Source organism: Rhinatrema bivittatum, chromosome 7 (genome assembly GCF_901001135.1).
Source record: "Rhinatrema bivittatum chromosome 7, aRhiBiv1.1, whole genome shotgun sequence".
NCBI classification, from domain to species: domain Eukaryota; kingdom Metazoa; phylum Chordata; class Amphibia; order Gymnophiona; family Rhinatrematidae; genus Rhinatrema; species Rhinatrema bivittatum.
Window position 1 is genome coordinate 92,320,522 of NC_042621.1, and position 17,210 is coordinate 92,337,731.

The 17,210-nt window shown below is 39.9% G+C and overlaps 1 protein-coding gene across 1 annotated transcript in view; it reads left to right on the top strand.

Moving 5' to 3' along the window:
- GNAO1 (G protein subunit alpha o1) overlaps positions 1–17,210 on the top strand; it is a 552,945-nt gene that overhangs the window by 645 nt on the left and 535,090 nt on the right. Inside the window, exon 2 of the mRNA XM_029608706.1 lies at positions 64–106. Within this exon, the coding sequence (XP_029464566.1) occupies positions 64–106 (43 nt within the window). The remainder of the gene's footprint in view (positions 1–63; positions 107–17,210) is intronic.

Sequence of the window (17,210 nt, forward strand, 5' to 3'; positions counted from 1 at the left end):
TATCTCCTTATATTATGACACTCACTGCTCGTTCATTCTCTTTTTCATGTGTCCCCCGAACAGGGGCTGGAGAATCTGGAAAAAGCACCATCGTGAAGCAGATGAAGTAAGTAGTTTCCTCTTTTCACTTCTTCTCTCCCATTTATTTTAAATTTTCTTCTACCACCTTTTATTTCCCATTTATCCACACATGATTATACTGTTTGGTAGGTTAGTCGTTTATTAATAACATAAGATCCGCCATATTTTCCATAGAGTAATTATTAGTCCTGTATAGCTAGATAGTTCTATTTTCTTTTCGACTTAGTGCATTTTCTTTGCAGTGATTTATAATGCAAATAAGATGGTGGGGATACTGTCTCAATCAAATGTTTGCTGTTCGTAGATTTGGTGCTGAAGTGAAGGATATGCGGGTTTTGTTTCAGAGTGAGGGTGAGAGGAGTTCCAGACTCATGTAAATGGCATAGATGTAACTGGGGCAGAGCCATTAAACATACCACTGTCAATTAATCTTAATGCCAGGTTTTTCTCTTCAAGGGCTTTCTTTTAGTGTTTGATCTCCTGACATGGACCATTGGATTGGCTTTCTGGCATTAATTTAAAATATATATATATCTGCCTATAAGGAGATTTAGGTCAAAAATCACTTCAATTTTAAGCTCCTTTTACCCGAGATTTCAGCCTTTATCTTAATCAGAAGATTAATTTGGCAGATAAGCACCAATTACATTTAGACCGTAATATTAAAAATAGGTAATAGAACCAACCTTTTCACAAAAGCCCTGCCCTAAATTCCTGGACGTTGTATGCCTACTTGCTTTCTCGAATACTTTTCTATTTATAGACTGTTTTTGATTATGTATAATCTGATGTGTATAAGCTTGGGAAAGATTTTGAATTTATGTGTTTATTAATACGGTGCTGGCTTTTTAGATGGCTTTGCTGTGACACCTTTGCACACATACACTGTTACTAATTAGTGGTTGCTATGAATAAACAAAAAATGATTCTTTTTCAACATGTCAGAATAGCTGAAGTAATTGCATCTCATAGGAAATCAATGGAAAAATATTTTCCAAAGAAGTTATTCATTGTAATGTAGGAAACTAGGACCCAAGCTTGCTCTATAGACACCCTAGTGACAGTCTATGATATTCAAGCGGCGCCATCACTGAACGGAGTCTACTAGTGGACTTAAAATTCCTGGTTAATTTGTCTGCATCAGGATAACGCGGCGATTATTTTAAAGGCTACTTTCTATACTGTTCTGAGGTTATCACTTATTATTTAGTGTTGTCAGGGCAATTAGTGTTCATGGGGGTGTTATTGTTGAGGTGCATATTTCTGTGCAATATTTCAGCTTTGCATGCGGAAATTTGGAGGTTGGGGAGGAGATGTTGGGTTCTCTCCGAGTGTCCTCGATTTGAGTTTAGGAGTTGAACCCTCCTGTCATACAGCCACTGGACATATCTTGATAGATTTTCAGGCGGTTCAAGTGTTGGACAGCGCCCAGCAGAGACTATAAAAGTGGCTTCGGGTTTGCCCTCGGGAGCTTACTGCAGGTCTGGGCCCCGCCTTCTACGAGGATCGGTGCCTTTCGGGTGCAATTCGAGCAAGATTCGGCTTCTTTCGACAGGTTCCTAAAATACCCGGAAATAGCCGAAGGCATTCGGAGTAGAGAAATCGTGAATTATCGGAAATCAGGTTTGCTGTTCAGGCTTGAAAAATGTTTGCAGATCAGCTGTGGTTTCAGATCAAAGCCTTTGTTTAATATTATTGTCCTTTATGTTACTTCCTGAAATGGAATTTGAAAGTCACTCAAAACTACTGAAAAAGATACATATCTATAATTAGATACATTCTACTTTTAAAATGAAATTCTTTATCAATGTGATATGGCATGTTTGAATTACAATATAGTCTTTCTCGTATTTACCCATGTCAAACAGGGGAAAGGCCTTTTTAATAATATATACTGAATTTGTACTGGAACATAAACTACAAGGCTTTTATTGGTTTAGCAAAGGCGCGGTTCATCTTTGGATGATCTTAAAGAAAGATGTGGGGCAATTATTTGGTCTGTTACATTTTCTTGAGGTGAAACGAAAGCTAGCAGTACCTACTTGTTATACTTTTTGGGAAATATTAGGAAGTGTTTTGGAGAGAAGAAATAGGTGTTATGAGAGATGTGGCAAGAGCTAGTACTTAAAGATATTTAATTTGACAGTATATGTGGTTTGTATATGTACATGTGTAAACTATAGTTTGTACTGCACATAGGATTTCTGTATAATTAAAATTAAATCCTTTTAATGCAACATAATTAGTACAGAATTCTAATTTTTTTTTTGTAACAGCTCTCATTGAGGAAATAAGATAATTCTATTTAAGTATGCTGCCCAAATTTATTTTATATAAATATATTTTATGTTGTACCATGAAGAAATGCACTTTGAGTTGTAGGTTTTACAAATTTGTTTACATAATGACTTTTTAGCATGGGAAATTTGGAGAAATATGCAGTAAGGTGAAATAATATACCACTACTGTATTTAACAAGCTGCTAAGCACTCATGGCTAGAATAAGGATTACATCAAAGCGAAATGAACTTCAAAAAGGCATCCAACTTGCTGAGATAACAGCACATGATCATGGAACAATCTAAAATGAACTTTATGCCATAAAAGACTGATGAATGCATAACTAATTCTGTATTCAGAGGTTAAAGTTTGTGACTGATTCTAGAAATGTGATAAACGACATTTATGGACATTGCAACTTGAATAATTTTTATGTAGTCTGAATGGTTTTTGATCCATTGGAGTTAATGAAGCAGTACATATATATAAATTATTTTATATATGGTGGATATTTAATAAAATGAATTCAATAGTTAACAGTTATTGTTGGAACCCAGCATTAAGTTAGTTTAACCTCTGAAGTATTCTATATTAAAATAAAATGAGAAATATTGCAGCAAGTTTATTATTTTATTATATATTGTCATGGATGATTTTAGATAGTGCTGGGGAGGAGCCAGCTGTTGACGTACTTATGGGTACCAATGAGAAAGGAAAGTGCAGGAGAGAGGTTCTGGAGGTTAAATTTAGGATTTTAAGTAGGAAATTGAAATCCAGTACACTGTTCCCTCTAAGCTGTGTGCATGTGACACAGGTCGTGAACCCTGCACACATGGCAAAACATAGTGTGCACAAAAAATCCCGATACAAATGGAATATAAAACCTTTTTTGTAGGAATATGCAACATATAAACATGGGTTTGTGGGTCTTCTTTAAAGGTGTTCATAGTAAGGTATGTTGGAAGATGTTTTATGTGTAAAAATTTTTATAAGAAAGGCAAGTGTTTTTTATGGAACATAGTTTAGCTAAAGGTTACCAAATACATGCTGGAGATACCTTTCTGCCTAGTGCAGTGTGTTGTATGAATGTTCCACTGTTCATTCCCTCTTATATAGATGGTTACATCATTTGGATCATTGTTGATAAATACTTGGATTAAATAATTTGACATCACTATTTATTTGTATATTGCTTACATGATTAGTGGTGCATTATACACCTTCAGAACAGGCTGGTGTAAGAGTATTTGGCACCCCAGGTGAATATTTGGTCTTGCATCCCCTTCCGCAACTTACCTCTAGCACAGGCACCCCCTCCTATCGGCGGAAATAGCTTCAAAACAATGCTCCCCTCTTTGGCAGTATTAGTGATGAAACAGGAGCCCTCTGGGCCTCATGCTGGCAGGATTGTGCTACCCCCAAAACTTTGGTACTCTAGGTGATCCCCTAGTTTGCCTAATGGAAGCACCGGCCCTGCTTAAATATTATATATGTTGTTTTGTATTGATTTTGTTTTATTGACCCATGTGCTTTATATTATTTTTTTGTTTTCATGATGTAATTTCATTATGATTGTTTTATTGTGAAGCACTTAGAAATTAGATAAGTGGTATATAAATATTTTAAATAAATAAATAAATAGAGTGCCCCTTTGTTCGCCCCTTCTTGCACGCCCTTTGTGTGCACCCAAGGAGTTTTCTCTGTAGCTATGTTTACCTTGAAAATAATATTTGAATTGTTACTGGTTATTTTAATGAGTTTTTGTTTGATCTCCTTTGGGTCTTTTTTAAATGTTTTAGAAATGGAAGGCCTCTCGGAAATCCCAGTGATTTGGGGGAGGGGTAGATATGCAGGACTTCCTTCAGCTCCTGTGCGTAGAGAATGTAGATGTTTGATTGAGCCAAAATGTGAACCGTTGAGCTTTATTAATAATTTTTCCTCGTTTTATAATAACTTTCAAATTTGCTTAATTAATATTCAAGCAATCAGGAAGAAAATTCCAGTTATATCTGAGTTATTATTAACTCAGGAACCAGATATTATTTGCATAACAGAGTCTTGGTTATTAGAATCAGATTTATTATTATTAAATCAATTACAAGTTAGTGGTTACCAGATATTCTATAAGTCCAGGTTGAATAAGAAGGGAGTTGGGCTGTTGATTATTGATAAATCTAAATATGCTTTAAAAATAGTAGAATGCAATATAGATTCCAAACTTGAAGTTTTAGTTCTCCATAATGTTTTATGGTATAATTGCCTTGTTTATGCACCACCAAGTATCCTAGAGAATTGCCCTATGGAGTTATTGGACATACTATATTCCATTAATGGTGACAAAAAAGATCTTATTGTCTTGGGGATTTCAATCTGCATGTGGATTTTGATCCCTTAACAAACAGCTGTAAGCTAATTTTAAGTACTAGGGAAGCTCTAGGGTGGCTTCAAATAGTTAAGGACCCAACTCATCTAAAAGGTCATACATTGGACCTAGTTTTTGTTAGGTCAATTGATACACATTTCAAGTTTATAAAAGTTAAATAGTAAATTTGTTCCATGGTCTGATCATTTTTTGATCGATATCTCGTTGTCCCTAACTGAGAATAAAAACAAGAAGAATCCTCCAGCTCTAACTCTGTATAAGAGAAGAAATTTTGACACAGATTCATTAAAGGAATCTTGGATCCCTCAGTTAGAGAAGAAAAAAACCTAATAATTCAGAAGAAGCAATTCTTTATTGGATGGAGTCACTAAATTGTGTTTTGAATCAAATTACCTCCATACTAAAATAGTTGTCAATAGATTATATAAAGCACATTGGTTTGGTAAAGAGATGACTGTCTATAAAAAACAACTGAGAGCAAAGGAGCATAGTAAGAGGAAGGATAAATCTGAAACAAATCATCAAATTTATTTGAAAGAACTACATAATTATAGGGAAGCATCAAATAAGCAGAAAAGAATATTTTGCAAAGCAGATACAAGGGGCAGTTAATCAATCAAGAGAATTATTTTATATTGAAAAATGTTGACCTCCAAAGCTTCTGTCTTGCTGGAAATTCAGGCTATCCCTAGTGCTCAGGAATTTGGTTTATTTTTCAATGAGAAAATTAATAAAATAACTTCCTGTTTTGCAGATAAGTCCAAGATTGATAGTGAGGGAGTGACCTATGTCTGGGAATCATTTGCTTTAGTGAGTTCAAAAGAAATTGTTCACCTTATTGGGAGTCTGAAACCTAACTTTTGCCCATTGTCAAACTGTTCAAATGTCTCTTTTAAACTACTGGGGACAGATCTTGCTCGTTTTGTTAGTGAATTAATTAATTATTCTTTAAGGGACGGCCATGTTCTTGCTGCTTTAAAAGCAGCAACAGTAAGACCTGTAATGAAAAAACCTACTTTAGATCCAACGGACCTTACTGGTAACCGTCCTATTAGTAACTTACCATTTGTAGCCAAACTACTGAAGAAAGTAGTTCTTACTCAACTCCAAGAGTTTTTGGACATCAATCAGATTTTGGACGATTTTCAATATGGTTTTAGTTCAAAGTTTAATATAGAAGCACTGTTACTATCTCTTACTGATACATTTTGGCAAGGTTTTGACAAAAGTCAAGGTTTCTTTTTGGTATTTTTAGATCTCAGTGCAGCTTTTGACACAATCGACCATTCAATTTTAATTCATTGTTTACGTAGTATTGGGATTGGCAATACCTGCCTGAATTGGTTTACTTCATTCCTGAAAGATCGTTCACAATGTATTTGTGTGGCAAATGAATGCGCCGATAGGTTTGAGCTTAATATTGGAGTCCCACAGGGTTTGTTCCTGTCACCTGTTCTTTTCAACATCTGTATAGCCCCAGTGTGTAATGTGTTAGCACAACTAGAAGTTGGATATCGTCTATATGCAGACGATATCCAGTTTTACATACCTATTCAAGATTCATTTGAATCCACATTGAAGAAGGTTACTTCATGTTTGAAAACTTTGAAGGAATGGCTCTTTCAGAACAGACTATTGCTAAATGTTTCTAAAACTGAAATTTTATATTTGGCAAGATCTGTGGACCCTATTGTGCCAAAATATTTGATATTAGATGATCAAAAAATCCCAATTGTGAATGAAGTTAGAAATTTGGGAGTTGTCATGGATACAACTCTGTCAATGAAATCCCAGATTGTTAAGATGATTATGGGCCTCATTTTCTAAAGTATCGTAGGCCTGCGATACTTTAGGTAATGAGGGGTGGGGGACCGAAACGGGTGGCGGTCCTGTGCTAGCCGGCAGCGATCGCAGTGCTGCAGTGCGATCGCTGCCGGTTTCGCACCCAATAGCGCCACCATAGTAGGTGTAGCTATTGGGCGCGAACTAGGACGCGAAAAGGGCCTTACCTTTTTGTCGTCCGCTGCATCTTCACGGAGTCGGCGCCGGTGATGCCCCGACTCCTCCTCTTCTGGGGCTGACTCCGCCCCCATCTTGGTATCGCACGCGATAAGGGACTTTTCGCATGCGAAACGTCCCTTATTGCACGCGATCCGTCTGGAAAATAAGGCCCTAAGACTTCTTATTTCAAACTGCACTTGTTACGGAGACTCCAACCGTATCTAAATCAAGGAGACTTGAGAACCATCATACAGTCGTGTCTCCTCTTGACTATTGCAATTCCCTGTATTTAGGGCTGCCAAAAAATCATTGAAAGCCCTATAGATGATGCAAAATTCGGTGGCTACGGTTATCACTGGGGTGAGGATGAGGGAGCATATAACTCCATTATTGATGAGTCTACACTTTTTACCAATAAAGTGGAGAATTACTTTTAAAGTTATTATGTTAATGTTTAAATCCATTAATGAATTAGCTTCCCCTAACATGAATATAATATTGAAATCTTATCAAACATCCCGGTGTTTAAGGTCTTCATTCCAACATCTTCTGGTTGTACCTTCACCAAAAATATTAAAATCAATGAGATAAGAAAGAGGCTTTTCTTGGTTCAGGAGCCAGTGTTATGGAACGCGCTGCCTCTAGACCTTAAAGAAGAGATATCGATATTAAGATTTAGAAAACACCTAAAGGCGCATTTGTTTTTCCAGGCATATACTGATACATAGCTGTAGAAGAAACTGTCAAATTAAATGAATAAGTCTAGAGTATTGCGATAAGCTGGGTTTCAGGTTCGGGATCTAAGTTAAATTGCTGAGTAAATGTAAATTTAATGAATGCTGTTAGGGTGTTTATATTATTTTAATGTTTTTTTATTTCTGTTGGTTTTGTCTTTTTAAAGAGTTTATTATGAATGTATTTATGTTAAACTGCATAGAATTTTGGATATGAGGGATAAAAAAATTCTTAATAAATAAATAAATAAATATTTTCCATGGATTCCACTTTAATCAGGGTAGAACCCTGTTGCTAACGCTAATATTTAAAAAGGAAATAATGCAGGAAATAGATTGGAATATAAATATCAATTATCCCAAATGCCCAACTCTTGCCGAGTTTCGTCTATGGAAAGGGGTTACAAAATAAAAATCACAAAGAATCTAAGATACAGAATCATAATCGAATATAAAAACATATATAATTACATATGTAAGTACAACTATTCTTTATTATCCCATCAATTACCGTTAAATAACAATATGATTAAAATGTAAAATAGTCAAAAGAATAAACACTTAAAGGAAATATATAAACATAAAAACAGTGAGCCATTCAATTATTATATAATAGCCCAGATGCGTGTATTTGAATTAATGGGGGGCTCACTTTTCCTTTTCGGGTGGAAAGATGGACTAGGCAGGGTTGCCCGCTCTCCCCACTTCTTTTTTTACTTACCTTAGAACCTCTTTTGCTTGCCATACAAGCCACTAGTGCTATACGGGGTATTCAATTTCATTGGGAAGAGCGGAAGGCGATTTTCAAATATGCGGCCTTCGTGGACGATGTGCTGCTTTTTCTCACATCACCCCGTCGGTCACTGACGGCTCTTCTGGCTCTTTTCCAAATATATGAGAGGCTCTCTGGTCTGCGAATTAATTGGGAAAAGTTGGAGGCGCTGGCGTCTTCCGATGTACTTCGGGAGCAGTGGGGAGAGCCTTTTCCTTTGCAGTGGGATAAGGGCTCTATTAAATATTTGGGAATTAATCTCTCAACTAATGTGCGGGATATTTATAATCTTAATGTGATCCCCTTGCTCCAAGCTACTCAGGCCAGATTGACAACCTGGCGAGATCTGCTGCTCTCGGTCAGTGGCCGGATCAATTTGTTCAAAATGGTGTTGTTACCCAAGTGGCTTTATTTATTTCAAAACTATCCGCTTTTGTTACATTCTCGGGATCTGACCCGTCTCGACGGACTGATGCGGGGGTTCATTTGGAAGGGAAAAAAAGCAAGGATACCGCTGAAAGGGTTGCAGTTACCATGGGTTAAAGGAGGCATGGGGGTCCCAGTATTCACATTTTATGGGATGGCGGCAAATCTTAGATTGATCAGGGGGTGGATCTTGGAGAAGTCCTCCTTTGTTAATCTGCTAGCTGAATATACTCTGATTTCCCCAGTAGCATTAAGTTATGCTTTGATGCATCCGAGGGGGAAACTTCCCCCCCTGCTCCGGACGCACCCCCTTCTTCAGCCTCTGCGGATAACCTGGGCTCAGCTCACTAAGTTCTTGGGCATTTCAAGTGTTTGTCCCTCCCAGTTTGTCCACTCCCAGTAAAGGGTAATTTAGATTTTTCCCCGGGTTCTAATAATGTTTGTTTTCAGACCTGGAGGAATCGGGGTATTTACTATTTGGGCCATGTTTTAGACACGGAAGGTTCCCCTTTATCTTTTGCGGAGTTACAAGAGCTCTATGGATTACCAGGGACTCATCTGTTTGGATATTTGCAGATTACTCATTATATCAAGTCCCTGGGGTTGCCCGGCCAACATCTGGCAGCGTTTACAGCCTTAGAAAAATGTTTTCAATTAACTCTTACTAAGGTGCCCACTCTTTCTATGTACTATCGAAGGTTGGTTAGGGGTCTTCCTACAGATTCCAGACGCCTCGCGGTGGAGCGTTGGAACCGGGACGGGGCCTTTATGATGACCTCCACCGTTTTTTCCTATAGTGTAAGAAGTGTGATTCCAAATACTGGGAACATGTATTTTAGAGAAATGCACCTCAAACTTTTGCAACGGGCATATATTTCTCCCCATATTGCATATAAGGCTGGACTTGCCTCCACGGCAACCTGTGTGCGCTGCCGGGGGTTGTTGGGGAATCTATCTCATGTTTTCTGGAGTTGTCCTAAGATTCAAAGATACTGGCAACAAATTGTATGTTATATGTCATCCCTAATAGGCGTGCAACTCCCTAACTCCCCTTACTTATGGTTGTTTCACTGTATCACTCGTCATTTAGTGACTGCTGCAGGCCACCGGGTCCTCTTAATAAAGGCTGGCTTGGTGGGGAAAAAAGTCATACTGCTACACTGGCGGGAGTTGGAGCCCCCTTCGTTCTGGGGGTGGAGAACCCATTTTTATCAATTACTATTAATGGATACTATGTTATCTAGACACTCACCGAAATATGGACATTTCTTCTTGGAGACTTGGGATCCGTATTTACAAGCCCTTCCACACAAAGCCCGAAGCTTGATTCTTAATGGCTAAGAGTTTTTCATTGGGATAACCAATTGGGATTTTGACATAGATCTCTGGGGGGGGGGGGGAAGGGGTATGGGGTTGGGGGGGGGGAGAAACTTAATGGAGCAGGGAATGCAGTGGATTTGGTCCTGCGCAAGGGGTCTGTGATGCCTGTAGGGGTACAGGAACCATGCCCCTTGGGTTTCAGAGATTCCATATTGGTTATAGCTCCTCAGAGGAATGGATCGTGTTTGCTGTATTATAAAATGAAGTGATTACCGATTTGGTTTTTTCGCTTTCTGTATTTCCTAAAGTTGTCTCAGTTTATATGTTTCCTGTACCGTTTTTAAGATGGAACTGCTACTAAGTGCATCACTCAATAAAATGTTTTGAACATAAACATAAAAACAGTGGGCAGCGGGGTTATTAATCAAATCATGTGCATACAATGCCATTTGTATTAATCTTTATATCCTCAATGTATCTTGTGTATCCTTTAAAATATGCATAAACAGGTTCCTTGACTCAGACTGTATATGTTAATTGATTAACAATTCTATTGGAAGTAGAATACGGGTTATTAATTCTATTGCCTTAATTATGTATTTAAAAATCTTTCAAAAAATATAAATAAAAACATATGTAAATTTATACCTGATTTAGAAATAAAGCATTGTTTGGTTGTAACCACAAGGAGAAGTCAAACAGTACTATGATGAACTGGATATTTCAAAGTAGCTTTGCAGTATCAAGAAGGCGCTAAAAATCAAATACGATGCGGTTGTAATATTATAGTTCTATCAACCCAATAAAGGCATGGACTAAACAGAGCTTTAAATAACATTAAATGTTAAATATGTTTCAGCGTTCTTGTAAAAAATGGTCTCTATGTAAATAATATACACCAAAAAGAGCACCGCACTTCAGTCCCATCTATCAAGTCAGTGTAACAACAGGGGAACCGGTAACAAACCAAAATTCCCGTGTTGTTACACATACACACACTCTATGTAAATAAACCACGGTTTCTGCTTGCCCTTTTAAAGGAGTCCGGCTTCATGCAACATATGATAATTGCAATGCAAATAAATAGATCATAATGCCTGTACGATATCTGTGCGTGTGTGAGTGTGTGTGTGTATATATATATATCCAGTTCATCATAGTACTGTTTGACTTCTCCCTGTGGTTACAACCAAACAACACTTTATTTCTAAATCAGGTATAAATTATATATATATATAATTTTTTATTTTTTAACGCCACTATCAAAGAGGAAAGAATAAAGCTATAATGCAAACCTCATGCAGTCAAGCACGACGAGACTCTCTGGCTGCTCTGTATACAAAACCATCCAGCATAAACCTTTGTTTTAAATTGGCAAATCAAATGTGATCTGTATTTATATACAGAATTTATATTTAATGCTGTCAATTTAATATTTTATAAATGCATAAGATTTTTTCTTAATTTCAGAAATACATCGAGTTTATGCCATTTTTGAGCTCATATAAGCACATTATTAATGCAAGTAAATACACACACATATTGGGCCAGATTTTTAAACTTATTTGCGGGTGCCGCACGCATGTTATAAAATCCGGGGTCGGTGCGCGCAAGGGGGTGCACAGATGTGCACCTTGCGCATGCCAAGCCTGAGGGGAGCCCCGATGGCTTTCCCCGTTCCCTCCAAGGCCGCTCCGAATTCAGAGGGAACTTTTGGAGGGAACTTTTTCTCCGGCCCCCTCCACCTTCCCCTCCCTTCCCCTCCCTTCCCCTATCTAACCCCGCCCCCAGCCCTAACTAAATCCCCCCCCACCTTTGTTGAAAAAGTTACGGCTGCCCAAGGCAGGCGTAACTTGCGCGCACCAGTTCGCCATCCCCCGGCACAGGCCGCTGTGCCGGAGGATTCGGCCCCGCCCCCGAACCACCACCACGCCCCCGGACCGCCCATTTTTGAAAGCCCCGGGACATACGCGCGTCCCGGGGCTTGTGCGTGCCGCTGAGCCTATGCAAGATAGGCTCGGCGCGCGCAGGGGCAGTTTTTTGGGGGTTACGCGCCCCATTGTGAGTGAGCCATTCTGGTCACCCTGTCTCAAAAAAGACTTAGCAGAACTAAAAAAAGGTGCAGAGGAGGGCAACACAAATGATAAAGGCAATGGAACGGCTCTCCTATGATGAAAGGCTGTGCAGGTTAGGTCTCTTCAGCCTGGAAAAGAGATGGCTGAGAGGGGATATGATAGAAGTTTATAAAATCATGGGTGGGGTAGAACAGGTCAATAAAGAATGGTTATTTCCAGGGCTTAATTTGTAGATAGAAAGGAAATGTACCTTTTCTGATTCTGCTATATCTTTTTTGAGATGTGGTGACCAGAACTGCATACAAAACTCAAGATGAGGTCGCACCATGGAGTGATACAGAGACATTATGATATTCTCTGCTTTATTCTCCATTCCTTTCCTATTAATCCCTAGCATTCTATTGGCTTTCTTGGCTGCTGCTGCTCACTGAGAAGAGGATTTCAATGTTTTATCAATGATGGCGTCCAGATCCTTTTCCTGAGTGGTGACTCCTAATGTGGAACCTTCCATTATGTATCTATAATTTGGGTTACTCTTTCCTAAGTGCATCACTTTGCACTTGTCCACATTAAATTTAATTTGCCATTTGCATGCCTAGTCTCCCAGTTTTTCAAGGTCCTCTTGCAGTTTCTCACAATCCTCCCTGCTGTTGTCCTATGGTACCAGTGCTCAGCACAGTGAGCAAGCAGTTTATAAGAAATCTGAGGAAGGTATCCCCTAGAAAAGGTTTAAATGCCTAATCTCAACATACACAAATGTTCTGATAATTTGCAATCCTTTAAATGTTCTTACAAAAAATATAGTGACCCTGTATTACTTACGTATCTGGAACAAGTCCTGCTGAAAAGGGAAATAGACACCAGAAGATGGCAAATCAGCCCATCAGATTCAGTCTTTTATAGAAATCCCTTGGCTAAAGAAAGTATAAAAAAGCCAGGCTCTCATGTACTGTGCTCTTTCTATTTTCTCTGATTGCCTCCGTCATTGGAGGAGGAAGAATCTATCTCCCAGACATTTTTTTCTGCTTTAACCACCCTGTAACCTCTTTTTTTTTTCGGCGTGAATCCCTAACTGTACACAAACTCTAGCTCGGGGATTCCTCCTTCCCTCCTGACTATAAAATATAAAGGCCTTTCATGAACAGGAGGAAGGGCGAGGGGAGTTCCCCAGATGACCCTCCTTTTTGTGGTCATGACCTGGGCAGAGGGAGGAGGAGGTTTTTTTTTTTTTTGCCGAAATGCAGAGGGAAGGGGGCAGAGAGAATCCCAGCTGGCTTTAAAAAAAACCAAAACTTTTGCGACCCGGTCTTTCTTTCTTTTTACCATCGGGCCCCAGAAGGGAGGGAGGAAGGGGGAAGGGGACATCTTCCTTCCTTCAGAAGGAAAGACGTCCCGGCTTTCAGGGGGCTATTTCATTTTTGGAGCATTGGGCCTAAGGGTGCTTTAATTTTTTTTAAAGATATGGGCCATGGAGGAAGGGAGCATCTTGTCCAGGGGTTTTTTGTTTTTTTGTTTTTCATTTTTTGCAGATCAGCCAACAACGAGAAAGAGGAAGGGGGCTATGGGCCCCAGGATGCTCTCTCTTTTTTGAACATCATCTAGAAGGTTATCTGATTCACTTTAGGACTTTGGTTGACCATAATTAACCGGGTAACATTGGCCAGGCAGCACCAGATTTCACTGCTAATCAGCCAAGGTTTAACCCCTGTCCCTGAAATACTGCCATGTGTGCCAGCGCTGAATATCCGGCCCATGAAAAATGTAAATAATGTATTTAAATTAGAAGAGAGAGGGCAAAGGGACTACCAGTGTTTGATTTCGATAGTTATCCAATTCCTGTTGTGACACAGGTCCAGGACCTTGGGCTTTAGCTGGACACCAAACTGTCAATGAAGGGTCCTATCAGGAATTTGATGAAATTGGGTTATTATAAACTCTGGTGTCTCAGACGTTTAAAACCTCTATTGAGAATTAATGATTTTCGTTTGGTATTGTAGATGCTGATTTTTTCCACAACAGATTATTATAACTCCCTTATATTGGATCTCCCAAACAGCACTCTGAGATCACTCCAATTGTTGCAAAACTCGGCGGTCTGAGTTTTAACTAATACCCTAAAGTATGATCGTATCATCCCAGTACTTGCTAAACTACACAGGCTACCCATCCAGTTCAGAATACTATATAAAGTATTATCATGAATTCAAAAGTTGATAAATGATGCTGAAGTGCTATGGCTGCTAGTTACTTTACATATGCATACCCTACAATGTAATTTAGGGTCAGCCAATAAAGGTCTATTAACATTTCCGTCAATCCACCAAGTTCAATTGGGGGATGTAAGAAATAGAGGAATATCAGTAGTTGGACCGATCAAATGGAACACAGTGCCTGAACACTTGAGAATCATATCAGATTCAGAAATGTTTAGGGAGGCACTTAAAATGTGACTTTCCCATCAGGCTTTTGTGGTAACGAGCATATAGTTTGGCAGTAAAATCGTAGCCAGATGTGATTTTGCGTTAGTCTTATATCAGGCAGAACACGTTGGTACTGTATGTATTATAAAATTACGTATGTAACATTTTGTAAACCGCCAAACGCATGGACGTTCAGGTAAATAAAAGATACGCACAGAAATCGGGCCAGTGCACACTGTATGGATTTTAAAAGGCGCCCATGTACGTGAGTATCTCCTGGTGCGTACACACATTTAAAAAAAAAAAGGGATGTGGTGTGGGCGGGGCATGGGCATTCCGGGACTTTAACGTGAAATGCGTGTGTAAGTATTTATGCGCACAAGCGTGCACCGCGGTCCCCTGCCGTGTAACTGTACTTCTGCTACAGATGGCATGTAAGTCCTAAAACAAAAAAAAACTAGGCTAGTCAGTGGGGCTTTAAGGGTAGGGGCTAGCAGGGTAAAAGGAAGGCTAATTAACGAAGGGGGTTAGGAAGCCCTATCCTTTACCTTGGCGAACTGGGAACGAACTAGGGAAACTGGTAATTGCGTCTGCATGCATGTCTGCTAAAATCCCCCCTGTTTGTGCTGTAGAGGCGGCATTTGCACATTTGCATGCACATCCACACAGTCATATAAAATTGTGCGCACATGTTCGTGCACGCAGCGTATTTTATACCATACGCGCATATACAGAGCATATGTTATAATATGGTCGTGTCCTTTGGCGCGAGCCGGCACAAGTGCATACATGTGTGCCCTCCCGCCGGCATCAAAGTTACCGTAATATTGTCTTCCCTAGTTTACCCCATTAATCACTCAGATACAGGGGAGATCATGAAAAATTGAATAACCCAAACTTTGAGCAGGCAGGAGTAAAGTACAGAGTTAAGTGCTTTTTTTTTTTTTGTGTGTGAGACGAAGGCTCTTATTCTTACTACATAAAATATCTTAAAAAGATAAGGATTAAAATAATACATGATATTCCAAAGGCAGGCCTGCCCAAAAAGAACCATATTCAGGATGATGGGTCCGATTTTTAAAGCCACCTTATGTGCATAAAACCTGGTTTGATGCAGGTAAATGGCTGCTCTGAAACTGACCCAGGCTTAGTACACGTAAAGCAGATGCGCAGCTCGGTTTCACAAATACTTTTAGACAAACTAGAGAGAAACCCTTCAAGGGCAGAGGCGGACCTGGCACGCGTGCTTTTCAATCTTAAAAAGTACGCGCGTCAGCTCACCTGCACAAGTTAAGCTCTGGATTTAGCGGGAATAAGTTTGTGTGGGTGACTTTGTTCACAGGCCATGGCACATAAGTTTGCTTGGAAATTTTGGATAAAGTCTGTGCATTACAATTACTCTCCATAAGTGGCTGTTTTAAAAAGAACAAAGTGGACTGAGGAGTTAGGAGAATCAGGGTAACACTCAACCCCTCTTTAAAGTCTCTGCACTTTCAAAGCATGTATACTTATTAGTGTTTGGGTAATTGCCAGGTACTTGTAGCCTGGTTTGGCCTCTGTTGGAAACAGGATGCTGGGCTTGATGGACCCTTGGTCTGTCCCAGCCATGGCAATTTCTTATGTTCTTATGTATTTGCTCTAAGTCAAGTTGAAAAAGCCGCCGTTAGTCCAAATGTTTGAAAATGTAGATGTTTTGCTTCTCTCTAGGGGGGAGGGCTACAATGAGAGCATTTTAACATCTGCACACTGTCTTTTGCCTGTTTAGTTTCTATTGTACACCGCACAGAGCTGTGAATGCTGTGCTTAAATAAATACATTTGAAAGGTTATATTGCAAAATCAATAGTTAAATGTTTCAGCTCACCTTCTTTAGCATGTTTTATGAAATTCAAAAAAAGGCACTTATGTTTTCATTTTTGTCTGGCCATCCTGTCTGTGAAACTGGCATCAAAGATAACATCACAAGACAGCACTATCAGGCAGGGAAAAAAGGGAGAACAGAAGCACTGCCACCGTGGAGGAGGGGAAGAGTCCGGTGCAAGGCAGATGGAGGGCCACTGAGGAGGTCGAGCCTCGTCAGCCAAAGAGGAGCCTGCCTGGAAGAGAGCGAGCACTGAGCAGGCAAGTGTGCCGAGCCCCCGCCCTGCCAGCTGGAGACTGACCCTTCGGACCCTTCTGCAGCTGTCAGTTTGACACCTCTTTTCTGCCTGCTGACCGCTGGGTTGGCTGCAATATGGGAAATAGAAGGAGAGAAAGCAATAATGGGGGGGGGGGGGGAGAAGCGTGAGGGAGAACAAGGGGGAGGAAGAGCAAGTGAGGAGGAAGTGCGGAAGAGTGAGTGGGGGTGGGGGTCAGTGGGTGAGAGAGGGAGGGAAAGTGGATGGAGAAGCAAGAAGGGACATGTGAAGGAGAGCAGGGTGCACACACTCACACAAGCATACACACTTTCCCCCCTCACAGGTAAGTAACCCCACCCCCTTACACCATCCTACACACACACACCCTACAGCTATCTGGAGTCTCCTCCCCTTACACCATCCTACACACACACACCCTACAGCTATCTGGAGTCTCCTCCCCTTACACCATCCCACACACACACTCACACACACACACACACACACACACACACACACACACACACACACACACACCCTACAGCTATCTGGAGTCTCCTCCCCTTACACCATCCTACACACACACACCCTACAGCTATCTG